At 54.9% G+C, this 24,847-nt stretch overlaps 12 protein-coding genes across 12 annotated transcripts; 5 read left to right on the forward strand and 7 right to left on the reverse strand.

The window, feature by feature from the left end:
• Nucleotides 1-357: 357 nt before the first annotated feature.
• On the forward strand, nt 358-1,557 carry CABS01_14956 (CORD and CS domain-containing protein; the record flags this gene model as incomplete). The annotated part of the gene is made up of 2 exons (XM_060548294.1): nt 358-463; nt 698-1,557. 2 exons carry the CDS (start codon nt 358-360, stop codon nt 1,555-1,557), a joined length of 966 nt encoding a protein of 321 aa, XP_060392290.1.
• A 2,946-nt stretch (nt 1,558-4,503) lies between these two features.
• On the reverse strand, nt 4,504-5,570 carry CABS01_14957 (uncharacterized protein; the record flags this gene model as incomplete). Its single annotated transcript, XM_060548295.1, has 4 exons — nt 4,504-4,765; nt 4,854-5,000; nt 5,060-5,332; nt 5,407-5,570. 4 exons carry the CDS (start codon nt 5,568-5,570, stop codon nt 4,504-4,506), a joined length of 846 nt encoding a protein of 281 aa, XP_060392291.1.
• A 488-nt stretch (nt 5,571-6,058) lies between these two features.
• CABS01_14958 (uncharacterized protein) lies at nt 6,059-6,349 on the reverse strand (the record flags this gene model as incomplete). The annotated part of the gene is made up of 1 exon (XM_060548296.1): nt 6,059-6,349. The coding sequence occupies one exon, from the start codon at nt 6,347-6,349 to the stop codon at nt 6,059-6,061; it is 291 nt and encodes a 96-aa protein (XP_060392292.1).
• Nucleotides 6,350-6,607: 258 nt separating this feature from the next.
• On the reverse strand, nt 6,608-8,942 carry CABS01_14959 (uncharacterized protein; the record flags this gene model as incomplete). The annotated part of the gene is made up of 3 exons (XM_060548297.1): nt 6,608-8,006; nt 8,700-8,747; nt 8,914-8,942. The coding sequence occupies 3 exons, from the start codon at nt 8,940-8,942 to the stop codon at nt 6,608-6,610; spliced, it is 1,476 nt and encodes a 491-aa protein (XP_060392293.1).
• Nucleotides 8,943-9,449: 507 nt separating this feature from the next.
• On the forward strand, nt 9,450-10,888 carry CABS01_14960 (proline-rich; the record flags this gene model as incomplete). The annotated part of the gene is made up of 2 exons (XM_060548298.1): nt 9,450-9,572; nt 9,641-10,888. 2 exons carry the CDS (start codon nt 9,450-9,452, stop codon nt 10,886-10,888), a joined length of 1,371 nt encoding a protein of 456 aa, XP_060392294.1.
• A 2,301-nt stretch (nt 10,889-13,189) lies between these two features.
• CABS01_14961 (uncharacterized protein) lies at nt 13,190-14,542 on the reverse strand (the record flags this gene model as incomplete). The annotated part of the gene is made up of 2 exons (XM_060548299.1): nt 13,190-14,370; nt 14,437-14,542. 2 exons carry the CDS (start codon nt 14,540-14,542, stop codon nt 13,190-13,192), a joined length of 1,287 nt encoding a protein of 428 aa, XP_060392295.1.
• An 808-nt stretch (nt 14,543-15,350) lies between these two features.
• CABS01_14962 (uncharacterized protein) lies at nt 15,351-15,713 on the forward strand (the record flags this gene model as incomplete). The annotated part of the gene is made up of 1 exon (XM_060548300.1): nt 15,351-15,713. The coding sequence occupies one exon, from the start codon at nt 15,351-15,353 to the stop codon at nt 15,711-15,713; it is 363 nt and encodes a 120-aa protein (XP_060392296.1).
• Nucleotides 15,714-16,864: 1,151 nt separating this feature from the next.
• Nucleotides 16,865-18,397, reverse strand: CABS01_14963 (RNA recognition domain-containing protein; the record flags this gene model as incomplete). The annotated part of the gene is made up of 3 exons (XM_060548301.1): nt 16,865-17,198; nt 17,252-17,856; nt 17,912-18,397. The coding sequence occupies 3 exons, from the start codon at nt 18,395-18,397 to the stop codon at nt 16,865-16,867; spliced, it is 1,425 nt and encodes a 474-aa protein (XP_060392297.1).
• A 572-nt stretch (nt 18,398-18,969) lies between these two features.
• CABS01_14964 (NADH-ubiquinone oxidoreductase 12 kDa subunit) lies at nt 18,970-19,377 on the forward strand (the record flags this gene model as incomplete). The annotated part of the gene is made up of 2 exons (XM_060548302.1): nt 18,970-19,195; nt 19,298-19,377. The coding sequence occupies 2 exons, from the start codon at nt 18,970-18,972 to the stop codon at nt 19,375-19,377; spliced, it is 306 nt and encodes a 101-aa protein (XP_060392298.1).
• A 566-nt stretch (nt 19,378-19,943) lies between these two features.
• Nucleotides 19,944-20,688, forward strand: CABS01_14965 (uncharacterized protein; the record flags this gene model as incomplete). Its single annotated transcript, XM_060548303.1, has 2 exons — nt 19,944-20,346; nt 20,432-20,688. 2 exons carry the CDS (start codon nt 19,944-19,946, stop codon nt 20,686-20,688), a joined length of 660 nt encoding a protein of 219 aa, XP_060392299.1.
• A 342-nt stretch (nt 20,689-21,030) lies between these two features.
• CABS01_14966 (uncharacterized protein) lies at nt 21,031-22,515 on the reverse strand (the record flags this gene model as incomplete). Its single annotated transcript, XM_060548304.1, has 1 exon — nt 21,031-22,515. One exon carries the CDS (start codon nt 22,513-22,515, stop codon nt 21,031-21,033), a length of 1,485 nt encoding a protein of 494 aa, XP_060392300.1.
• An 837-nt stretch (nt 22,516-23,352) lies between these two features.
• Nucleotides 23,353-24,400, reverse strand: CABS01_14967 (uncharacterized protein; the record flags this gene model as incomplete). The annotated part of the gene is made up of 3 exons (XM_060548305.1): nt 23,353-23,819; nt 23,870-24,260; nt 24,323-24,400. 3 exons carry the CDS (start codon nt 24,398-24,400, stop codon nt 23,353-23,355), a joined length of 936 nt encoding a protein of 311 aa, XP_060392301.1.
• Between the last annotated feature and the right edge of the window lie 447 nt (nt 24,401-24,847).

Below are 24,847 nucleotides of genomic sequence, written 5' to 3' on the forward strand. Positions count from 1 at the left end.
TTTTGAGCCGCTAAATCGCAGTGACGACGACCCCTGGGAAATTCTGGAATCCTGGAGAACATAGCAACCCCTCCATCGAGGACAACCACCCCTCACTCATCACTTCCACTTACGGGGGCCCTTTTCGACAATTTACATCCTGCCAGACCCGCCGCCTCTTTCATCCACACCAATTCTCAAACGTCGCCCGTCGTCAATCTTGAATCTTGTTCATCCTTAACAATTTTTTCCCCCTTCCTTCCACTCCAATTCCTTGGAGCATCACTGTGTGTCCAGCAAACTTCGATTGCATCTCACCTCAGCACGCGAAAACGGTAGCGAAAGCCAAGCAGCATAAGCTCATCCTGCCAGCCCATCATGGCAGAAAAGTGCGTCCACCAGGGCTGCGGCAAGCTCTACTCTGATGCTGAGGAGCCATGTGTCTACCACCCCGGTCCTCCCGTCTTCCATGAAGGCCAGAAAGGTACTCACTCCTAGCCCCCCAATCACCATACAAACTCTACACAAGTGCTACGCCATGCTCCATGGAGAACGCGTCCTTCCCGTTCTTGTCCCGTGCGGATGTCATGGGATTCCCCTTCGTCCAATTGCACCTCTCCCATCCCCTTGCCACGAGCCCCGTTCAACCGCAATCAATCGCATTGGAAACATTTCACACGAGACACCGCGGCTAACCTCATTCACCACTACCAAACAGGCTGGAAGTGCTGCAAACCCCGTGTCCTCACCTTTGAGGAGTTTATGGCCATCCCCCCCTGCACAACCGGCAAGCACTCCACAACCGACCTCCCCCCAAAGATCGAGCAGAAGCCCCAAGCGGACCCCGCGGACGCGCCTTCTCTCCTCGATAAGCTCGCATCGGCAGCGGAACCGGCACGCAAGCCCCTCTCCCAAGCCACAGCCGCTCCCTCCCCTCCGCCTCCACCCCCGGAGTCCGAGTCCGACGACGCTTCCCTCGAGATTCCCGACGGGACCACCTGCCGTCGTAAAGCCTGTTCGGCCACCTACCGCAAGGCCTCATCGCGCGATGGCGAATCCTGCGTCCACCACCCCGGTGTCCCCATCTTCCACGAGGGCTCCAAGGGCTACAGCTGCTGCAAGCGCCGTGTTCTCGAGTTTGACCAGTTTATGAAGATCGAAGGTTGCAAGACCAAGGGCCGTCACCTGTTCATCGGAAGCGGCAAGAAGAAGAACGCTGCGGCAGCTGGCGGCGAGGAGAAGCTCGACACAGTCCGCACCGACTTCTACCAGACCCCTTCTACTGTCATCGCCTCCTTCTTCCTCAAGAAGATCGTCAAGGATTCGGCCAAGATCGAGTTCAAGTCGCAGTCCATCGCACTTGACCTGCCCACCTCAGACTCGCCGCCCAAGCGCTACACCACCGAGGTACCTCTGTTTGCGCCAATCGATACGGAAAAGTCCACCTTCAAGGTGCTTGGCACAAAACTTGAGGTGAACCTTGCCAAGGCCGGCGGTGAGTCGTGGCCTGTCCTGCGCAGTGATGACCGTCTCACTGGTGAGATATTACAAATCGGCAAGGCGGGGCGCTTGCAATAGTCCAAGACACCACCACAGGTACGGACTTACACTCTCGCGCACTCGCGTTCCCCGGGAGAGCATTGATGCGGGCTATCGGAGTTAGATGGTCACAAACCCCAGGAGAAACGTCAGCCAAAAGAGATGTTGAGATGACGCGAGAGAGAAGCGAATGAGGAAACACGTGTGTGAGACACGGGCGACCTCTAGACGCACAGAAGGGGAAAGAAAAAAAGAGAAAGAAAGATGCACCAGATACCTCTAGATGGGTATGTGAGACATTCATGTCCCACCCAAGGATGCGGTAGCTACTGTAATCCAAGAAAAAACCGTAAAACAAGAAGAAAAAGTTCAAGACATGCTCCTTGGCCCTGACCCCCTACTACTCGTAACTTCGAGGTTCCTTTGGCTCTTCTGTTTTTGATGACGCCTCTGACTCTGCTGGAATGCGTGCTATCTATCTGCCATCTGCCTAGCCAGCCCCATTACCGTGCGGCGTGCTCAAAGGTCATGCTCTGAGAGGCCCGGAGGAGGACAAGGCCTTAGGCCTCGGAGGGGGGATCGACTCGAGCCGTGATCTGGTATGTGCCACGGCATGTGACCAAGGGTCTTGGCAGACAAAACGTGATACGCGGCCCCCTCCTCCGTTGACTCGGTGAAGATCCGTGTGAAGTGGTAAAATGAGTAGCGAGCTTCTTCTCTCTTCCAAAAGATCAGCCTCGCAAGAGAGCGGCCTCCAACTCCAACCAAACCACCCCCCTGAGAGCACGAGCACAAGCACGAGCACGGATTGTTCTGTCCGTCCGTTCAACCCCAAGACAGAATACAGAGAAAAAAAAATCAGAAACGTTCTCGCCGTGTGTCACCTTGGGCCTTTTTTCCTGCTTGATTATTACCATGGTAGACTCGCGCTTCAGGATTTGTTCTAAGAATACTCGGCCTAGAAACCCGTGCGCTTTCCTCTGTGCTCTTGCGACATGGCCGCCTGCGGCGTCAAGTTCGCCACTGAACCAAAAGATTGTCACCTTTTTTTTATTTTGTTGAGATGACGGAAGGTGATGATCCGTGGACATATCTCGATGTTCTGTAAGCAGGCCGTGAACATGTCTTGGCATTCGAACCGCTGTCCATTGCGTCTTTTGGCGGTCAGATTTCCTTTCCTTCTTCCTTCCTTCTTCTTCTTCGATAAAAAAAAAAAAAAGGGTCCCACGTTGTCTAGCTATTGTTGCACTGCCGCCTTCGTTGTACTTGCCTAGAGGCTAGAGGCTAGAAGACTAGAATGTGCCGCGAAATGCTGTTCTTGCCAAGCAGTCGGAAACGCTGCTAACGACTCTGGTTGCGCGCGCGCATGGGGGGTTGGTTCACCAACAATCACCAGAGACATCACTTTACTTAGTCTGGAAGATAAAGTTGGCGATCATCATGACGGGTCCTTCAAGTGCCGGTGGACGGTGTGCACCTTACTACTTAGTGGCTGGTGCCAAAGCTTGCCTTGTCACGCTTGTAGTGTACGGATAGTTGTCCGTGTGTGGGATTTGACAATTTGTGTAATGCTCAATTGGCTTATCTGATTTCCGCAATCTACCTAGTACTCTAGCCAAGGCCAAGCTAGCTAGCTTCAACCGCCCCTTACGGAGAGTTTTCTCAACAGCTTTTTTCTTGTGAAAGCAAACCCGAAAGCCAAGATAATAGGGGACGTGAGTACCCCCCTCCGGCAAACCACAAGTGTGTGTGTGTGTGTGTGTGTGTGCATGTGAGAGAACAACACACACCAAGGCAGTTCCCGGAGTCCCGATGCAGCTCTACCCGCAAACTAATACCGACGCTAGTGACAACACCCCTGGCACGACTGACATATCAGATAATCAGTCAGAACGAAAGGAAAGCCAGGGGGTGGGGAATTTTCAATGACTGAAAAAAAAATGGAGAAAATAAAAAGTCTTGGCTTGTTGCGGCCTGATGCAATTGTAAAGAAAAACAGATTGATAAACCTTTTCCAACTCCGAGCCTAGCTGCCCATACAGCCAAACTTGCCAGGGATGATGGACGCAGGCACACGAAGCACGGATAGTGGTGCGCGCAGCACACACCGTCCGTATCTAGTGTCGAGTCAACCACCCCCCATAAACTGCATCACCCAAAACGCCAAGCCGGTGATGTGGATACAACAGGCATGAAAACATGTAGATTGGGAATCTGTGAGAAAAAAGAGGAAGAATAGGCAGGGAGGGCAGATCGAGTGCCGCCGCCGCCACATGAAGGTGGGAATTGTTGGAAATCGCAGAACGCATGCTTGGTAAAGAAAAAAAAACGGAGTCCTCAACGAAGCGGAGTCCGTCACCCCCGCTGGACCGGCGTCCGTTGATGGAAACGCCCTTCCACTGCCGCGTCAGGATCGGCTTCGTGCTCCGCTTGGCTATTGCCACGAACTGGTCCGTTGTGGTAATACGGCCAAGACGGTGAAGTCGGCGCCCGCCCGGTAGTCAGGTGACAGTGGCTTTGCTCTCTAGCGCGGGAAGGGAGGACGTGTGCCAATGTGCCCGCCGGAGCTAGCAATAGACTCTACAGTCGTAGCTCTAGACCAGCCGCCGTGCCGCTCCCTATGTGGCAGGGATCACCCTGATAAGAGGCCGAAAAGGGATAAAGCCAAAATGGATAGGACGCAGGCCAGTGGAGAATAAGGCTTCAGAAGGGCTGTGCCATGACTGTGGGCGGTAACGGGCGTTGTTGGTCATAGTCGTCCAGATATGTGTATGCGTGGTGTAAGCTGGAGAGTGTGGTGTAAGAGTGGTTATGGCGACCCGTTCTGCAGGGACGCAGCTCGTTTGTGCCTGGTGTTATGACGTGGGGTGTAGCCGTAGGCGGCTGATCTGACGGGATCTAGACTTTTGTTTTTGACTTCGCCGCACCAATGCAAGGGTGGAGCCTGCCCGCTGCGGGATGCAACGGAACCGGCGCCCCTCGCCCTCAACCCGTGCTCTTAGTTGCCGGGTTAGGAGAAGGCGCTCTCTCGTCCGTGCCATTGTAAATCAGCTGGAAGCCATCGCGGCGGCAGATAACAATGGGCTTGTCGTTGGAGCAGCGCCCGATGATTTCGCTGTTGTTCGGCAAGTTGTAAGGCACGGCGTCCTTGAAATGGATGATTGGGCCGCCGTCCATCGTGAGCCCGATAATTTCAGCTCCTTGAATGCCATCATCCTCATCAGAAGACTCGGCTTGAATAGTGTTCCTGTATCTCGTGTTAGCGCACATGTTTTCATCTTGGCGGGGGGAGGTTGGGTAGCAACCAATTTCCCGGGGTGGAAAGGTGCACGTACACTTGGCTCATGGGGAGCGTTCCGGCGTCACTCATCTTCCTCTTTCTCGCTGACGCCTTCTTGACTCTTCGGACCATGCATGTGTGGAAGTAGTGGAACAAACCCGCGATGACCAAGACGGGTGTGCCGAGAGCAAGAGCCCATGGACTATAATGATACGTTAGCGAAAACATGAGGCTTGCAAGTATGGCAGGGAGGCTACACACGGGTTCTTGCGTTGTCTCAGCTGGTGGACAAGGGCCAGAATGACTCCGCATACTGCAATGAGAGATCCGACCTGAATCATGGTGAAAGTCGACCAGTACAGCGACATGAGGTCCTCGCCGTCGCAGAACTGCAATGCCATCAAGGTGAAGACCTCCATAATGACCGTCGCTAATGAGACGCAAACGCATCCCAGGTTGAACCAGATGCAATGCTTGATGGCTTTTTTCCTTTTTGCGTCCGTCTCGGGGAGTTCGCTCACAGCGTCCAATGTCCTGAACAGTTGGTCAGTGAGACTGTTTGAGGAAAGATGACCGTGAGACGCAACGGTTTTTGCGGGGGAACTCACCGTGTGTAATTCCATGCTGCCAGGAATAGGATGAACAGATTGAAAACGAACAAAAGCCAGTACATGACATCGAACTGCCATCTATCCAAGTGAGATGCGAATCTGGCATAGTGCTCACACCGCACCGGGTCGAAAGGTGTAAAGTCTTCTTCGTTGGCCGACATCGTGACTGTTGTGTGCGTGTTGATCTGGTTGTTGGGTTGTAGAAGATGCTTTCACGTCTTCTTTTGAAAATCGTCTGGTGCTCCGGATGACAGAGCGTTGATGATATTGGCACTTGACAGATGGTGATGCAAGAGGCTCTGCTTCTTTATAGGTAAAGAGGCTCGTTTTGTAAAGTCACCGATCTGCAGGGTTATGATGAGTCGGTGCGGACTTGTCCAGGCTTGCGTGTGCGAACAGGGAGGCGCTTTCAGTCAGGCTCTGATGGCGGGCAGGGGTTGCCGTGGTGCTAAGTCTGCCGAGGGACACCCCGGTGTGTTCGTGCAGTGTGCGGACTATGAGGCGAGGGGTGTATACTGAGATAATCTGTACGGTGGAGGTATAGATCAAAGCTCCTATGGCTTGTCAAGCAGAAATGTGAGATTAGCTCAGATTGAGATGGCAGAATGGCTCGTCACTGCCCAGGGGACTACTGCAGTTCTGCAGTCACCTAGAGGCCGTTCGCTCCACTCGGCCTTAGACCAATGTGTGGATCCAAGGCCAAGTTCAAACTCATCTTGTCACCAATGATGCACCGATGCTGAGTCGAGAGAGGAGGGAGGCCAGGAATAGTGCTTGAAACAAGACGATAGTGACAGCGTCGTCGACATGGCTGGTGGTGATCCGCATGTGGATGGCGATGCTGTCTGGGCGATGTCTGGGCAGTCTCTTGGCAAGATGCGCGGGATAGGACGTAGATTGCCGATCTGTAGGCGGGCCCTTGGTGACGGCGCATGTGCATTTGGATTGGTCGGCCGCCGCATTATTCTCCGGACTAGGGGGGGCTTAGCAACGACGTCCAGACTTTGCAACTCTGTTGCACAGATATTCCATGGTTCCCTAAGCTCCAACGACGAGCTTCCCTTGTCCAACAATCCATTTCTTTCCCCCCATTACCCCGTCCCATGCCCGCTCCGACGCCGTCAGTGGGAGGCCACCCCGCGTGCCCGCAGTGTCCGCACGTCTCATCAACGAACCCTCAACTCGAACATGTGGTTCCTCAACTCATTCCCTCCATCAGCTCAACTCTATCAAGCATCATTCCCTTCAGACCAAGATACTCCTTTAGCGAGTCCCACTCAATACCGCCCTCCTCACCGTGTCGCCATTTCTCTCTGTAACCCCAGGCGCATGCGATGTCATCCATGCCCGCCCTCTCTTCTTCACGCAGCCAGCGCTGGTGCAACGGAATACCGGGCGCCCAAGTGACTCGTCGCATATGATCATTGACAGTGGTTTTGGCAACCATCCCAATCGTCGCTGTGAACCCCAGATAAGCCAGGATGGCGGCGAAGGCAAACTTTGTGGCTGTCACGGGCTCCATTGTGTTCTGGAATGCCGAGAGATTGGAGGCAAGAGTGTAGACTCCAAAGGGGGCCGCTGCCACGGCCGAGACGGGCAGAAGCGCCTTCCGCAGAAGCTTTTGGCGGTAGAATGCTTGTGTTGCGTAGCAGGCCTCAACGATGCCAATCGCAGCGTCCAAATTCTTGGCGTCGATGGCGGCACCCAGAGCTGTTTCGGCCACACTTGCTTCGATTGCCTTGTCTGCCCTATTTGGGTTCTGCTGAACATAGGAGATTGCACCCTCGACCGCCTTTGGTTTGGGCTTTGACGCATACAATTCGAAAACATGGGGAAGTGTCTCGGGCCTGCCAAGCCTAGCTTGGATGTTTACGTATAAGTCCAAGACCTGGGGACCAATGGAAACGGTGGGGTGGGCGATAATTTCGTATGCTGACTCGGAGATTGTGTCGACTGTATCCTTGACAGAAACTGACGGGATCGACGCGCTACCAGATTTAGCTGCAGTCAAGTTCGAGTCCAAGGATAACAGATTGGAAGCGGTCGATGCTGTGAGTGTCGAGGCCGGACGATTCTCCGACCTGGATAGATAGGGTTGAATCGCATTTGCGGCGCCTTGGCACGTTTTCAAGACTGCAGTGACGAGCTGTGTGGTGGGAATTCCGTCTGTAGAGAGGAAGTGCTTTCTGCTCTGCTGAACCACGGCCGCCAGCTTGCTCAGATCAGGGAGTTCCTTGGACGACGGACTGGCCGTTGCAGGCCTCTCGTGACCATTCTTTTGCAAAGCCGAAGCAGGTACCGTGCTCGCCAGGCGACTTTTCTCAAAACCCCGTCTCAATGTGGTATTCTCGTAGAGCTGGGCAGATCGAAGAGGGACGATCGAAGGCACGTTTGGCTTGGCGGTATGTTGGAGTCGAGTCTGTTGACCGGCGCGTGATAGGCCCACGCATGATTGACAAACGAAGCGAGGCTGGCGAGCCGCTGGCCGGATGAAGGCGGTCCGCATCATCTTCGTAGCGGAGAGGATAGTGCGCGAGGTCGGGTCGAGGAGGAGGATGACGAGCGTACGCGTCTTCGGTGACTGAGGATTGGACGATCTGAAGCACACAACGAGCGAGCGGGCGTGAAGTCGTAGACTGGCCTCTCTGGGCTGCAGCGGTAGAGCGAACAGCGAAGCAATCGGGATAGATAGTCCGTTTCGTAGCGAGGCAAGCCAAGAGAATCAAGCAAAAGGGGGCCGTCGGGCGGGTGAGGCAGAAACCGTGGGGGACAAGCAGCCGGGAGAGGCCGTCTTGGGGCTTGGTACTGGTTGAGGAGAGAAGGCCGACAAAGAATCCCGGGTGATGTGAGGCACTGGTACCGTGGGACGGTGGGATGAAGCAAAATTGGAGGACGGGAAAGGACTCTCGGAGCTCTGGACGCGACGGAGGTTCCGGGGAAAGCTGGGAGCTCATGCAAAATTTCCACCTTGAGCCCCATACCCCCCAATAGCACGTCGTCTAATTACCCGCACCTGCCCCCCTAGCCTTACAGGCGATCATTCACGCGGCAGGGAGGCTCTCGCAGCTCGGGACAGCGCGCCGCGCCAATGAGATTAGCAGTTGCCCCTCCTAGGCGGGGTCGCTTTGGGGCAAGTACAGGAGAGTACAGCGCCCAGCCAATACTTGAAGGTGCACTGAAGAAACGTGGCCGGCAGCAGCCACAGCCGTCCACTGGCGTTACATGCCGAGTATTCTGAGAGCCTACGCGCACCTCTTTGGCGCGAACTGTTACACTGCCACTTTACTCACACCGTCTGCTGCGTGTTTCTCAACACCATTTCTTCCAAGACGTTAAAGCTGTAGATCTTTATTGTAGCTCTGCATTAGATACAATTAACATCTTTAGCAATGAGTTGGTCTCTTGGGCCTATTCCGGTTTGTTCCGCAAGTTGTCTTGGCTTGCGAGAGTGCTCATACCCTGGATCACTATTCTTCCCATACGCCACATCGCATGCTTACGTACTGCCCAGCCACAGGTACGTGGAGAGACATTTGAGGCTGATGGGCCAGAAGATACTTAGGCTGCTATGGCATCAGCCCGCTAGTTGGAAGTACCTCAGACCAGGCAGGCGCCTCAGCCCACTTTGACCGTAACGGTTGCACTGCCAGCGCCTAACAGCGCAGCGCCTTTGAGCGAACGACCAAGATACTGCCCGAAGATGACGAAACACCACGCGGCTGAAAAGCGACCCCAGAGTACCATCATCCCATCGACCCTTGAGGACACGCTGATCGAACCCCTCGAGAGCCTCAATCTCCTCCTGCTATTGAAACAGCACCCTGTCGCTCCATTCTACTGTATCTGAACGACATCTCTCGCTCATTCTCGCCATTGAACCCAACCTATCAAGCTTGGCTTGCATGAGCCTCCGTCCAATTCCGGCCGACGACCTAACCACCATCAACCACCTCTCCATCGACGAGAGTCAACCACAACAACCATCATTTACTCGATATTGAAAGCGCAAACACACAAGAGACATAGAAACAAACTGCATCATGCCCCCTCCACCTCCGCCGCCGCCGCCGATGCCTGCGATGGGCGGCCCTCCTCCGCCTCCCCCGCCGCCAGGAGGTCCTCCTGGAGCTGGCAATCTACCTTCGAGACCACCGGGAGGCAGAGTACGTGTTTGAAGCTCACAAGTGGACTTGAACGCTTTGTCACAGCATCATACTGATACGGGTCACAGGGCGCTCTACTCTCCGACATCACAAAAGGCAAGGCTCTCAAGAAAGCCGTTACGAACGATAGATCTGCGCCGGTAGTTGGGGGTTCGTCTGGTGGCGTTTCCTCCGGAGGACCGCCTCTAGGAGGTGCGCCTCCGGTCCCAGGCTTTGGTGGTGCCCCTAAACCTCCCGGTGGCCTCGCTCCTCCGGTGCCCGGAAATCGAGCTAGAAGCAATAGCGACCAGAGCGGGCGAGAAAGCGCGCCTGCACCGCCCACACAGGCAGCACCACAATTAGGGGGACTCTTTGCGGGAGGCATGCCGAAGCTGCGGAAGACTCGTGGCGCCGTTGATACCGGTGCTTCTATGGACTCGTCATATCTGTCGGATCCCGAGAGCAATGTGCGGTCGTCCTCTGCGCCGAAGCCGCCCACATTCGGAGCACCAAAACCTCCTGGCGGTGCGGCGCCGGCCCCGCCGGGAAGGCCGCCTTTACCTCCTCCCAACGCCGCACCGGCCCTGCCACCATCCATTGCCAACTTGCGCAAGACGCCCAGCGATCTACCTCGGCCAGGCTCTTCAGCATCGATGAAAGGACCTCCGCCCCCTATAGGCAAGAAGCCGCCGCCACTGCCAGCATCCCGGAAGCCCTCGACTACGCCCAGCCACCCGCCTCCATTACCTGGATCGCCAGCTCCAGGAGCACCCCCTCCACCACCTCCATCGTCTGCTCCAGCACTTCCGTCCGCACCCCCCTCGGCGCCGCCACCACCCCCTGCTGCTGCCGCTCCCAGAGCTCCAGCGCCATCGCCTCCGTCGAGGTCCCCAGCACCTCCACCTCCTCCACCGGCCTCAAACGGACCTTCGCCGCTGGCAATGCAAGCCGCTTTACGAGCAGCCGGCCAGGCATCTCCAAGTGCTGCTCCACCGCCTCCCCCATCGGCGGCCCCCTCGCCCCCCGCCTCTGCACCTCCTCCACCAGCAGCACCCCCTACGAGGGCCCGTGCTGGTTCTGGTCTACGATCTTCTATGCTAGATCCAAGCGCCTTCACGCTTGCTCCCAATGGTGCAAAGAGTCCAAGTCCTACTCGAACGAACACGATGAGCAGTCTCAATGTCGGCGGTGGTGGTCAACGATACATCGTACAAGATCCTCGATGGAAGTTCCAGGATGATGCCATGTTGCCAAAGCCAAGGGACTTTGTAGGCGGTCCCCGGCGATACAGAGCCGGCAGAGGTAGCAGTGTTCCTCTTGATCTCAGCGCCCTATAAGGGGGTCGGACTAGATACGGATTATTCCGTAGCCTGATCAGCGTCAAGTTCTATCAAAGTTTGGGTCTAGAGTGGCGACCAGCCTCGGGCAATCTACATGAATCAAACGATCTGCACTGCTATGATTCTTGGTGGAAACGCACCCCTTGTTGCTGCATGGAAGTCATCCGGCTGGGATTTCTCGCAGAAGACGGAGAGGGTTCAATTTCGACGCCTTTTGCCGGTGGGCTATTGTTAGTCGCCAAATTGAGGATATTCTGGAGGATTCGGGCTCCGCAAAATCTTATACAACGGAACAAGCATTCGCAACACATCCTGAAGGCGTCGTCGTATCGGCACTTCTTGGCCCCGTTACCTTGGCGAAACGATCGACTGAGACGAATCTAGATCTCTCGGCCGTACTCGTCTTGGGAAATCTCTTGGTATTCTTGGTATTCATGGTACCAAGAACCATGGTTGCTTGTCGAATGCTTACACTCAACGTCCTCTTCTTCGGATGGAACGGGGGGTTTCTACAGATTCTCTTACAGGGTCGTCAGGGACTTTGAGGGGCAGACGGGCTTGGCATGCAAGCAAGCACTCGCAGCGATCTGGAGAGTGAAGAAGAGCAAAGGATCACGTCATTCAAGAGAGCCATCACGCTAGCGAGATGCTCGGTCTTTCTGTTAGACATTGGTAGAAATCAGATTACTTACAAGATCCGGCTAGATTCTAAACCTGATCGTTGCTGGTATATTGATTACCAACCGCTCCATCTTGAACATATGGGCAGAACAAGTACTGGAGTGGATCCGTCGTTGTGTATTAGTCACGTCCGTCCGTCTTCGAGGCAGCCCTCATCTACCTCAATCCCTGAATGCCAGTCGCCTCCGTATAGGCCCGAGGGGAAGAACGTTCAACCAAGCACGATCACGATCACGATCCTACCTTTCACAAATTGATAATGATAACCCCTCATGTCGTCCAGTTGAACCTGGCATGCTTCATCAACCGGGCACGTGAATCAAAGCAACTCGGTTCAACTTTCCGACTCAGGTAGTAGTAGGCCCCATCGCGTCTTCAACGCTTCAGACGAAGGAGTTCACCTAGTTACACAAAACGCAACACAGCCTCGTCGACGCAACTGGTAGTCAGTAATCAGATCTTTCGTTCTGCCCTTGAACTTTTTTTTTGACAAACTCGCGACAAGAGACTAAAAAAGTTGAGACGAGAATCTCTCTCTCTCTCGCCCGGGCCCGCGTAAAATTGACCGGTTGAGCCAAGTCTCAGCATCTGTAACCGAAACTTGCTTCGGCGCGAACCTCCAAAAAAAGACTCGACGTTGAAGAGAGAAGAGAGAAGAGAAAGGCTATCCGTAGAAACCCCCAGAAGACACCCCTCCCAAAGGGGTCAAGTTACGAACAAGGCTCAGGCTTCAAAACGTTCCAAAACAGGCATCATACGAACTCCTCGGGGTCCGGGGGAAAACTCACTGCCCAGTCAAGACTACATCTTATCACATGCACAACATACGTAAAGCGGCGTCCCCGGGAGACGAAGGAATCTTCATGTGAACCGTGCCCCGTTGATTGATTAAAGCTACCTCCTGTAGGGCGTGTGTTTCGGAGAGGAGAGAGGAAAGAAAAAAAACACCCCGTTGCTATCCCGCAATCGAGGGTTTCAAATACGTCCGCCGGCCGATTGCTTGCAGAAAAACGAAGAAAAAATCACTTTAACCCATGGGTTCGATAGCCCCGCGTCGAGGTTACGATCGATAACCTCACACCTTTGAACAACTCCCCGCCCTGATGCTTCGAGCAAATCAAAAAAAGGAACTTGTACGCGATAACCCCCCCCCCCCCCCCTGAACTGGACCTAGACAAGAGAAAAAAGCTTTCACGCCATGCCGGCCCAGATCCTTGGCTGGTCTCCTCCACTTCCACTCCTACACCCCAGATCATAGATCGTTGATCATTTCAGATGAAGATTCAAAAAAGATTGATAATGTCCCCGCACCACACAAGCCACCCCGGTTTGAACCCCCGTTTTCGTTTGCCAGGCATATTCCGCGTTTCCTTCCCCCGTTTGGGAAGAAGAGGTATCCATGAAAAGATGAGAAAAACTTGCAGTCGTCTATATTCGTCAATGTCCGCGCTCATACCCGTTCGTGACGAAAAGAGAAGAAAGCTGACAAGAGGTGTATGAAGAAATAGGTCCGGAAGCCCAAAAGATCCAGTACCCCGGATCCGCCTGTACGTAAATAGCATCCGACGCTTCATGATTCAGACGACATGTTCGACGATCGACGCAGATTCAAAAATCTCAGGCGACGACGCTTCGACCAACCCCCGCACCCCACCTCAGGCGACGAAGCCCGCCGCCGGACGATCGAATAACTTCCCGTCCGCACGAAGATGAGTCCGCAACTGCCGAGGCGTTGACACCTACTCCTGCTGATAGTGCTTCCTGACGTCCTACTTCACGGCCGATCACATATCCCGCACCAAATCCTACCACAGACACCAACACCACCACGCCAGCACTGACAACCCATGTCAACAACGTCGGGCTGATGAGGGCATCCTCGCTGGCCGCGACCTTCTTCTTCTTTGTCGCACGGGACGAGCGTGTCTGTGAGGAAGAGGTTCGCTTGTGCTTATCGACACCGTCGGTCTTGGGTGATGAGGGGGCAGAAGACGCCGCCGTCCGTGACGGACGGGCAGCGGGAGACTTGGCAGGAGAGGCGGTCTGAGGTTGGGTAGGTCTTTCAGCCATGAGCTCAGATTCGGGCATCAGCCGTAACTCAACAGGTTGAGAGCTAGGTCCGACTCCGGTATGCGCGGGTGGAGCGCCCTGTCGCTCGGTAGTATCCTTATACTTGGGCAGACCACGGGCGGCAGCGGCGCACGATAGCAGAGTCGTGAGGGAAGCACGGAGAGCCGCGTCATTATCGGCTTGATATGCGGGGGACATGAAGTTTGGCGGGCCCCGGCTAACTCTAGTTTGAGATCGTTGGGATAGTGCGGGCCTTACACCGCTGTGCGGATGCTGGTGGATCGCCGAGCTGGCCGAGTGTCTCCTATCCAAGCCCGAGGGCGGATGAGAGAATGCGTTTGGCTGAGGTCTGAAGACCGGATCATCGGAAACGCGACCCAGGGCGGTAGCAATCTCATCGCTATCGTCAGAGTCCTCCGAATCCTCCTGCGCCGATGGTTGCTGTTGGAACGACGCTCGCACCGGAGGCCGAACGTTCTCGGTCGAGCTCGTCAGACATCGGTCCTCCTCGCTTTCACTCTCCTCGTACTCCTCTTGGCTACTTGTACCAGCGTGGATAGCCGTCTGGTCGACATGAAAAGATCGTGGCACAGGTTGGTTTTGGTGATGTAAGCGACGTCGGCGGGCGGCCATGGACCCACCGACTCGGAGACCGGTGGTGACGATCTCGTCGCCGATGGAAGAAAGAGAAGATGAAGAAGGCTGCGACGAGACCTCTACCCACGAATCTAAAAAGAGAGATGTCAGCATTCTGTCAATCTGACTAGCCGAGTGGCTGTCTTCTAGTGACTGACCGTCATTCCGTCTGCGAGGGCCCGCGGCGGGCTGTGATCCGTTCGCCGACATTCTGTTGTTCTGGAAGTTGTGTCCTGCGCGGTCGTCGCGCTGCTGTCCATCCATTTTGAGGTTTATATTTTTTTTGACGCCGTTGAATTTCGAAAAGAAAAAAAAAGTAGCCAGAGATATAGAGAAAGGTCGTTCGTAATCGTCAGACGTCGTTGTCGTCGTGGTCGTCGAGGGAGGTGGTTGGACGTATGTGGGGGGGAGTACTTCCTCCGTCCCAAACCCCGCGTTTTGGAGATAAGATACGCTCGTGAGATCTCCGTAGCAAGGGGTCCGAGTTGTCTGTTCGCTCGACGTTGAAAGTGGTTTGAAAAACGCGCTGGTTCACGACGGAAAAGGAGTTGAAGTAAGAAGGGGGAAACAAAAAAGTAGGTAAGAAAGGAAGGGTTGCAGCAGACCGCTTCGACTATAGCCGGCTCACCAGGCACGCAGGGTCGGTGAGATGGTGTTGAGGCCCGGCTGGTGGATGGCTGGCTGGGCCTTTGTGCAGCACGTAGAGGTCGGGGAACCTGGAAGGAGGGGAGGGGCCTCTCTGTCTCTGTGTCCACCTTGAGCGTGCAATACGGCAGGTGGGATAACGGACGCTAGTAGATAATCTGGAATGTCACTGGATGTACATCTGCAGCAGTCATTCGCGTGGCAGATACCTGGTCCTCCGAGCCGGCGCTTGGAGGTTCCGGCCACCGTACCGTGTCAGGTGGCATGGCCTCCGCCTTATCAGATGGGCGTTGGCCGGCTGCAAACAGCGCGATAAGCACAGTACGACATTTCTCTGATCAAGGGAACGTCCTTGATATGGATGACGCTATCGTTACGGTCAGGGGGGGAGGAGAGACAGCCATACACTGTTGCGTACTCCGTACGAATGGACGCATCCACGTCCACGTCCCGCCTCAGAACATCCCACTTTGGCACTTACACACCGTCCGGGCCGCTAAGTGCAGGCGCTGCAGGGGGTCAGGTGGGGTCGAGATTCACGGCGTTTTGCAGCGGGAAGCGCGAGCTGCGCCCACCACGAGTCCCTCGACCACTTAACACCGTGACACCGACACCGGCTCTCCAAGTTTCGGTCGCATATTGCGTGGTCTACCTCTGTACGGCAACATGGGAAATGCGGAGAGGATTGCCGTCCGGCGCTGCTAGTGGTCTGCCGACGCCGCGACATGCATCCCACGACAAGGGCGATCCCAAGACACGCCGTGATTCTCGTCTTATTATCGTTCCCTAAGTCATGCCAGATTCCACTGACGTGCTGTCGTAGGTAGCACTGGACTGCTGCCCTACTCCTTGTCCTTCCCTTCGCACCACCGTTTCCCCAACAGAATAGCCTCCGTTTGGCGCCTTGGAGAAAGGCCACCTAACTTAGTCAAACGGCTGAGCAGGTTTTACAACCATCTGCTGGCGAACGGGTGTTCTCCCGTGACGTTTATTAGCTGAGAAGGGCAGGAGTGACCAAAGGACGGGTGTTCTAGTGGGATGGGACATTTCAGAGGAAGACACAGCTTTGCCCGTCATCACGGGGCTGAATACGCACCTCGTGCCGCCCAATGACGCAGAATCGCACATTTTAAGCTGGCCACGAGGCTACCGTTGTATAGGACCGAAATCGGGCAGTTCGCCCCCCCCTCCCCCCAAATGAGACATGGAACCACGTTCCCGTCTTAGAACACGGCCGCGATCTGAGATAAGGTCGCAGACGACATCAAACATCACGTGTTAGGTAAATATGCATAGATGAAAGAGGATAAATGTGTATTCATCGAGGAAGGTATCAAAACTTTTATTACAATTAGAGCCGTTCCTTAACGCCGAATCCACCTGGCAATATATGCCTTTTTTGAAATGACATTCACGGGGATAAGTATACTTACTCCACATCCTGCATCGCATTGCATGGTATCGTTCCAAGTTCAAGAGTAACCGAAAGGGAAGAAAAACGCCTGACTAGCCACATCAACAGCCGAAGCCGTTGAAAGCAACCCCCAGAGCCCACAGAAGCCGTCGTCATCTAGAATCATCGAGTCCCCTCCGTCGAGGTCTGCTAAGCTGGCAGACATCGGGAAGGATCTTCCCCAGTTTCATGATAATAAGCCGTCTGCCCACTGTGAAGATGTTGCAGTGCAACGAATGCCCTCTTGGTCAACCCACAATAGCGTACAGATCCCGCACCGTCTTCTTCCATAGAAAGAGACTTGCCACAAGCCTACGGTCCAAATGAAAAGCCCTCAGGTCCATCTTGTCTCCCAAGAGACTGCTCTCAAAGCCCACAATCCCAAAAAAGGGAAGAAACTTGTGTCGAACCGACAGCCCACAGTAGCCCACAGGAATGCCCGCGAAGTGCCCTCTGATCAATCATCAATGTGCGGCATGCATCACCGTTTAGAAGGTGACCTTGGAGCCCTTGAAGTCGCCGAAACCGCCACGGTTGGTGGAGGAGAAACCACCACGGCCGCCACGGCCACCACGTCCACCGCGGTCACCACCGCCACGGCCTCCGAAGCCGCCGCGTCCACGACCGCCACCACGGCCGCCACCGAATCCACCGCGGCCGCCACCCTCACGCTGGGGCTTCTGGCCGGCGTAGTCCAGGCGGACAGCGCGAGCACCGCGGCCCTCACCAAGGTAACCACCGTTCAGCTGAGTAAAGGCAGTCTTGGCGTCCTCGACGGAGCCGAAGGAGACGTATCCGAATCCCTTGAGGTTACCCGACTCACTACAAAGGCGTTAACATTGATCAAGTTGGTACAAGTTGTGGAATATACTCACGGGTCAGTGGGCAGACGGACGCTGGTGACCTCAGCAGCCTCAGTGAAGAAAGCACGGACGGAATCCTGATCAATGTCGAAGGGAAGGTTGCCGACGAAGAGGGTGTCGCTCTCGGGGGAGACCTGGTCGCCGTGCTTCTGGGCGCGGTCGAAAGCGCGGGCGGCGGGGTTACCCTCGCCCTGGGGCTTCTGGCCGGAGAAGTCGATGTTCATGGCACGGCCAGAGAGCTCACGGCCCTGAGCGGCCTCGAGGGCAGCGGCAGCAGCCTCGGGGGTAGAGAAGTCGACGTAACCGAAACCACGGCTGCGGCCAGTGTTCTTGTCGGTGACGACGCGAGCGCCGGTGAGATCGGCGAACTCCTCGAAGGCGGCGTACAGGGAGTTGTCATCGACAGCCCAAGCAAGGGAGCCGACGAAGAGGGTAGAGCTCTTGTCAGAGACATCGGTGCGTGCCTTCTTGCCGGGGATGACGGGGTCATCAAGGGCCTTGCGCTTCTTGGAGGGCTCTTCAGCCTTGGCCTCAGTCTCGGATGCTTCCTTAGAGTCGGAGGTCTCCTCCTCATCAGAGTCGGAAGAGTCGGAATCGGAGTCGGAAGAGTCGGAGCTCTGTGAATGGATTGTTAGAAAGTGTTATGGTCCTCAAGACGATGGTTAAACTCACGGCCTCAGCCTTCTTCTCAACCTTCTTCTCGGCCTTCTCCTCCTCAGACTCGGAGTCGGAGTCCGACTCGCTGTCAGAAGACTCAGCCTTCTTGGCGGCACCGTTGGTCTTGGGAGCAGCCTCAGCCTCAGACTCGGAGGAGTCAGAGTCAGAGTCGGAAGAGTCAGAAGACTCGGCCTTCTTGGCGGCAGCAGCCTTGGGGGCAGCCTTCTTGACGGGCTTCTCCTCCTCAGACTCGGAGGAAGAGTCGTCGCTGGAAGCCTCAGCCTCAGACTCAGAAGAGTCGGAAGACTCGCTCTCGGAAGACTCAGACTCGGGCTCGACGACCTTCTTGGACTTCTTGGAAGCCTTCTTCTCGACCTCCTTGGCAATGGCCTTGGACTTGGCCTTGGGGCTCTCAGAGGCCTTGGTGACGCCAGCGCCCTTCACCTTGGTGAGAGGGTCGGCGGCCTTGGTGGCCTTGGTGGATGACTTGGTCTTGCCCATTGTGATGATTTTGAAAGGGTAAACGGAAGGGGTATCAAAAACAAGAGATTGATATTTGGAAATAGGCAAGAGAAAGACTTTTTCCAGAGGGGTTGCACAAGAGAAAAGTTGATAGAAGCTTGGGGGTGGGAGCTTGACTTTTAAGGCCAGGGTCTCGGTGGTTGGGGCGAAGGGTCTTGCGACAGAGATTTTTTTTTTGCGATTTGCCAACTTTTCAGCGGGGCTTCTCCCTCGACTGCGCGGGCGGTGTGCGAGGGGCTGCAAGATAGCGGGTCCATCCAGGTACGTACCGAAAAGCCGCAGCCGAGTCGCTCTGGGGGAAAGCAGGAACGACGGCCGTGGTCCGTGAGCAACGGGGGCGCGACTGAGCCTGCGAATTAAGGCCGCCGGAATCTGGCTGACCTCTCTAGCTGCCAGGTTCCTCCACTCCCGACAGCCAACGGTCCCGAAGTCGACCATTGCGAATCCACGAAGCTTGACCACACTCCGTCCGCGACCTCCGACCTCCTGGCTCAATTCGAACTTCATTCCTTCCTCGAGAAGACGACTTTTGAATACACAACTCAGTCATAATGCCGACCCCCGAGTCCGCGATGTTCCTGGCACAAAAGCCCAAGGTGCCCCCAACTTTCGACGGCGTCGACTACGACGACACCAAGGCATTCAAGCAGGCACAGGACGCCATCATCCGTGAACAATGGGTCGGCGCTATGATGCTGCGCCTTGTTGGCGAGGAATTGGGCAAGTGCTACAAGAAGGAGGGCGTGAACCACCTGGAGAACTGCGGTCACCTCAGAGGTTAGTAGGCCTTTGCGAGAGACGGAGGGGAGAGCTCGATTTGCAGTCCACCAGCGGGTGTATCTTGGCCGGGTGAAGAAAAGACGCTGATCAGTGATACAGAAAAGTACCTGCAATTGTTGAAGGAGAAGAAGGTTAAGGGCACACTGTTCGAGCAGCAGAACTACATCAGCAAGCAATAGATATGCTGTACGATGGGACGGAGTAGGAGGGACTGTTGTGAAGCAGGAAGCGGCGCTCTCGAAGACGACCTCTCTCAGGATTTAGAAATGAGGAACGCAGAGACGACGCTGTGACGGTACCACGTCAACGAGCCGGAGCGTGATGGGCGATATCCCTCACGATATGTACAAATGAATCAAACAGGGCTTTTGAGGTTATGCATCTATCCGTGTCCCAGCTTCTGGTCACCCAATGGCTCTCGAATCAGCCAGCTTTGAGAAAATTTCCGCTGGCTTCTATCAGATAATTCAAATTATTATCTTATGTTCATCAATTGACTTCAATGACGGGTTGTAAGTGAGGGTGAAGGGCCGGTGAAGCGTAGTGCCCAGAGCCTCCCATGCCAAGTGCGCAACAGGCGCGTTCCGCCCGCCCCAGAATTTTTCCACCCCCGAGCTCCAAGCTCACGCATCCTGCAACACCACCAAAAGTTCAAGGTGATCCTCGTCGACGAACAACCCACAAAGATATCCAGCACCGGTGACGCAAATCGGCCGCGCTCGGCAACCCCCCAGATACAGAAGCCATGATTTGCAGAACGTGCATGCGCCGCGGCGCCTCGGCCTTACCCCGTCTCCAGGCCCCTCGCGCCTCGTCCCTCCTCATCAGACCCTTCTCCCTCTCCGCGCCCTCAAGAAACGCAGTAGAAGCGCCTGCTGCAGGAGCTGCTGCTCCTGCTACTCCTGCCGCCACCAACGCCAAGGACGCGCCCCCGAAGCTCTCCTCGTCCACCGCCGACATCCCCGAGGCCGCGGCGCCCATCTCCTCCTGCCCGCCCGGTACCGTCCTCAACGGCCTCAACTACTTCAAGAACAAGACGGACCCCGTCGCTCTCCCCGATGAGGCGTACCCCGACTGGCTGTGGACGGTCCTAGAGTCCAAGAGCGAGGCTGTAGAGTCTACGGATGACCTCGCCGCCGAGATGTTTTGTACGTTTCCCTTTTCCCACCCAATTTGCCCTGGCTCAAGAAAAAAACCATGTTGAGTACAACATCTAACATACAAAACGCACAGCCAAGTCCAAGAAGCAGCGCAAGGCCGCCGCCAAGAAGCAAAAGGCTCTCGAGGCCAAGGTTCTTGCCTCAGGCGACCTCGAGGCCCTCGCACCAAAGGTCCCGCTGCCCCAACAGTCCATCAACTTGCCCGGAGAGAAGGGTGGCGACGTCGAGCACAACCTCGAGGCGGCGACCAAGAGAGACGAGCTGCGCAAGGCGATGCGCAAGGACCGCAAGGCCAAGATCAAGGAGTCCAACTACCTCAAGTCCATGTAAGCGGGGGGTCGTGGTGGCATCGCTGTGGTGGCTTGTTGCATCTTGTATGGTTGCTACGTATGTGGCAGGAAGGGGTCGAGATTGTGTATCATAGAGAGCTCTCAAGAAGGGGGCTCCTGTACAATATCTACGGTCGTCATGACCGGCTTGTTATATCATCACCAAAATATCAACTGGACGAGTAAGAAGAACGATGTTCTTAGAGCACTGCGGGCTCTGGTTTCCAATATTAAAAGCTTGTGGGCATGATAACTATACATGGCCGTAGATAAAATTGCTTTGAAGTGGATATTCTTGCCCTTCCGTTTGCAATCTTATGTGGGCGCTTAAGGCGCTTCTGCCTTAATCGTCGTCCTCCTCTTCTTCGTTGATAGACGTTTGCTTGAGCGCCAATTCTGCCCTCAGCTGCTTCAACCTGTCCTCCACACGCTTCCGCAGAATCTTGTTTTGTTGGAGAGCCTTCTCCTGCTCCTTTTTTGCAATCTCTGCCTTGAGATTCACGATATCTTCTCTGACGGCCTTGATTTCGTCCTGAGGCGGCTTGTCCTCGTCGTCATCGTCGTCATCGTCGTCGTCGTCGTCATCTTCGTCCTCTTCACTAGCGACGGACTCATCCCCATCACGTGCGTTGGCTGCCGGTGTGCCGGCGTTCATAGTCATCGGCGTGGCCCCCTCAACTTGTGTTGCTGGTGTGCCAACCTCAGTCGTGGCCTGGTTCAACTCCTCTTCGAAAGCAGCCTCGAGCTCTGCCTCCAAATCATGATCATCGTCGTCAAATAGTTCGCCGTTGGCATAGCCCTCAGAGGGGAAGTAGCCGCTGTCATCGGCCTCGCCATCGGCATCCTGTTCGTCGTCGGAGTACTCGTCGCCAGACTGCATCTTTCTGTCGTCGATGAACTCATATTTGGAGGACATAGCGGCCGCATCGGCCTGCAAGAGTTTCTTAACCTCGTTCTCCTTCAATTCGATCTCAGAGCGACTGATGATTTTTGCGAATCTTTGATTCGTTGCGTCGTGCATCGGTGGCGTCAGTCCGTGAGGCCACTTGAAGCCTGGCTGAATCATCGCAGGCAATGGTGCCTTCTTTGCCTCTTCGTCACTCTTTACAGGCTGGAAGACCAGCAGCATATGGCAGATGTCGGCTGACTTCATGAGCGTCTTCCGGTCCCAGGACTTCATTCCTTCCGTGATTGTCGGTAGCTCAACCATGACCGCTGCGTACGGTTGGTTTTTGACGACAACGACCGCGCGCCGGCTTTCGTCGTCGAAAAACTTCATCATTATATCCGCGCCACCATCTTTTCGAGTGAGGCCCACCTTGCCTTCTTCGACGCACTTCCTGACGTATTCGCAATGCTCTCCTGGCATCATGCGCAAAATGAACTGCTCCTCGATTGTAGGGTCCTTCTCTTGGTCGCTGGCTTCCGAGTCGTAGCCATCACCAGGGGGATGTACTGGTGGTTTGCCTTTCGACTTGACAACGATGTGACCCGATCTAGGTGTCGATACGTTCGGCGTCTTGAGAAGCTTGATCTTTTTCGAAGACGGTTGGTTTGCGCCGTCGTCATCTTCGTCTTGTTCCCTCTTCTTCGACTCGATGAGCTTGCTCGTGGGCTTCGATTGACGCCCAGCTTTTGTCTTGATTGGTGTTGGTGCTGCCGGCCCAGCCGGCGTTGGCGGTTGTGATGATTTGAGTTTAATCTTCATCCCAGAAGGTGTCGAAGCTGTAGGTGTCGCGCCGTTCTGTTCGCTGAATGATGTCTGTCGCGAATTCACGCTGAGCTTCAGCTTCGGCCGTGGCGGCGGCGGCGCACTGATGTCTGGCATCTTTCAAGGTCGCTCGTCGAAAGTGTTACGGGTGTTCGCAGTAAGGTATTTCTGTTTGTCGCATCCAGGGGGTATAGTCAGAGTTAAGAGAAGGATTTCGTTTGTGTAGATCGGAAAGGCAGGCGCGCCTCGATCTTCGCGGGGAGGTTAAGTGGAGCGCATACGGGATCCCTTTCTGATTGAATGCGCGGGAAACAATGTTCAAGGACTCGTTGAATCATGTGCGCCGGAGTTGTCGCCTTGGAGAAACTCTTGGCAGATCCGTACGCAATAGAATTCTTGGGTAGAGATTCGAAGGTGCGTGCATCAAGACCGGAGGCGCAAAGTTAGAAGCGGAAGTTGAGATCCATGGGTAATAAGGTACCTTAGGTCCTAGCTGACCACGGTACTTACGCAGTAGAAAGGTACCCGCACCCTGGAAAGTAGCTAACTTTGAGCAAGACCAGCCTTGCAGGTCGCGTGTGGTGAGTGGAAGCTTTAGCGTGACAAACGCTGGCGGCATGGTGCACAGACCCGACTGCTCTCTCAGGCAATGGAACCAACCGCATTCACTTCAATCACCTTACTGGAGACGTTGCGGTGGAACGGATACTCAGATCCATCTTGGTACGGAGTCACAGACTCCGTAAGGTAGTTGGTTGAAAGCAAGTCTTTTTCAGTATCTAACTAGGATAACTCTGGATATAAGCTCTGTTGCCACGCTACCTGTTAAGTTCCATCATCGCTATTTTCTCATCAAACATTGCGTCCTCTTCTACTTGCCTTCTGTTGGCCGACAACCATTCTATCAATGTGCTTCACCCAAATATCGAATGTTCTGCGCTTTGAGCCTACGTCTCACTCCAAATCATCTCGTAGCTTCGGGTCATCAACAACCTGACTGATATCTTCCCATTGGAGCTCATTCCCTATGGCAATGAATCTGGATCCTTTGCGGGTCTTGAGTTTCCGAACTGAGCCAGAAAACTGTTTCAAGAGGTTATCCTGCACAGAATTGGAAATTCCTTCGTCTTCAATGCCCTGAATAAAATCGTTGATGAATTTCCTCAAATCGTTGCCCCTCCTGCGAGGCGCTCGGTAGTACTCATCCATTTTGCCTTGCTTGTATCTCTGGAAGATCTCGAATTGCGTTGGGAGGCGCTTGGGAGCATTGGACTTTGCCGGTTTGGACTTGGGGGCTCTAGACTTGGATTGTTCGGGGACCAATTTAACGCGTCTCTTCGGTTGCTGTTGAGGCTTGGGCGGCGCTGAGATAGGCTCCTCACTGTCGACAGCTCGAGGCCTCTTTCTGACAACAGCCCGAACTAACACATGTCAGCTTCGTACTCTGTGTTTTGGGATTTGGATTTCCTACAGTTATCTGGGTCATCCTGCGTCGCCTGCAAGGACTGCTCAGCGACGAGTTGTGCAACCTTGCGGTCCAAAGCCGCCCTCTCTTCATCGCCCTGGAAGAGCCTATCTGCAAAAGCTCTAAGCTCTTCCTCCTGCTTCCGGATCTTTCCCTCTGCTGCTGCATAGTGATTGTTCAGTTCGGCTCCCAGATCATCCAGTCGCTTGGGCATGGGCTGCAGCTCCTGCAGCCTCGTCTCGCTGTTTTTGTTCGTCTCGTCGCTCTTCTCCTGGCGACGAGAAATGTCATCAAGAGCACGACGCATGGTCATGAGCTCTTGATAGATGACAATGTGGCTCATGCCAAAGGCCATCTGGGTTGCGGGAATGGTATTAGTTGCAGCGGCACCATTGTTCTGCATGTACCGTGACGTATTAGAACCAACGGCATCATACAAAGAGCTCTACTGTTGCTTACAGACGGTCCGGCAGGGGCAGCTGTGTGTTCGAGGTTCGACGCTGTAGCTGACCGTTTCTTCGACGTTGCCGGCGGCATTGTGATGGTTGTGGCTTCTACTGGTTTATGTAAGAGAATAGGAAGGCACCGAGAGGAATGACGTGATAGAAGAACACACACAGAAGTGGTTGAACAGGACAGAAGAGAGGAACGTCGAGCCGGTTGATGATATACAGAATGAGGGCTGAAGAACCGCCTGCGTCTTGTTTGGCGATGTGTGGAAAGGGGTTGAAAAGAAAGGAGGGCTTCGATTGCTCCCACAGAAGTCGGGGATGGCAGGTCAGGTGTCTGGTTCCAGGGTTTGCATGGCGTCGGAGGAAGTCAGGGCAGGTGCGAGAAGGTTCCTACCATTCCCAGATGTTCGTTGTGGGAAGGAGCCCAAGCCAGTCATTCATGCACCTGCTCTTCCTTGGGGGAGCTGAATCTAGAAGGGGCTCGAGGCATTCAGTGGCTTTTAACGATCATGTGTATTAGCTTAAACTCCTA

Source organism: Colletotrichum abscissum, assembly GCF_030869225.1.
Source record: "Colletotrichum abscissum strain IMI 504890 chromosome Unknown Scaffold_60.1, whole genome shotgun sequence".
Lineage (NCBI taxonomy): Eukaryota > Fungi > Ascomycota > Sordariomycetes > Glomerellales > Glomerellaceae > Colletotrichum > Colletotrichum abscissum.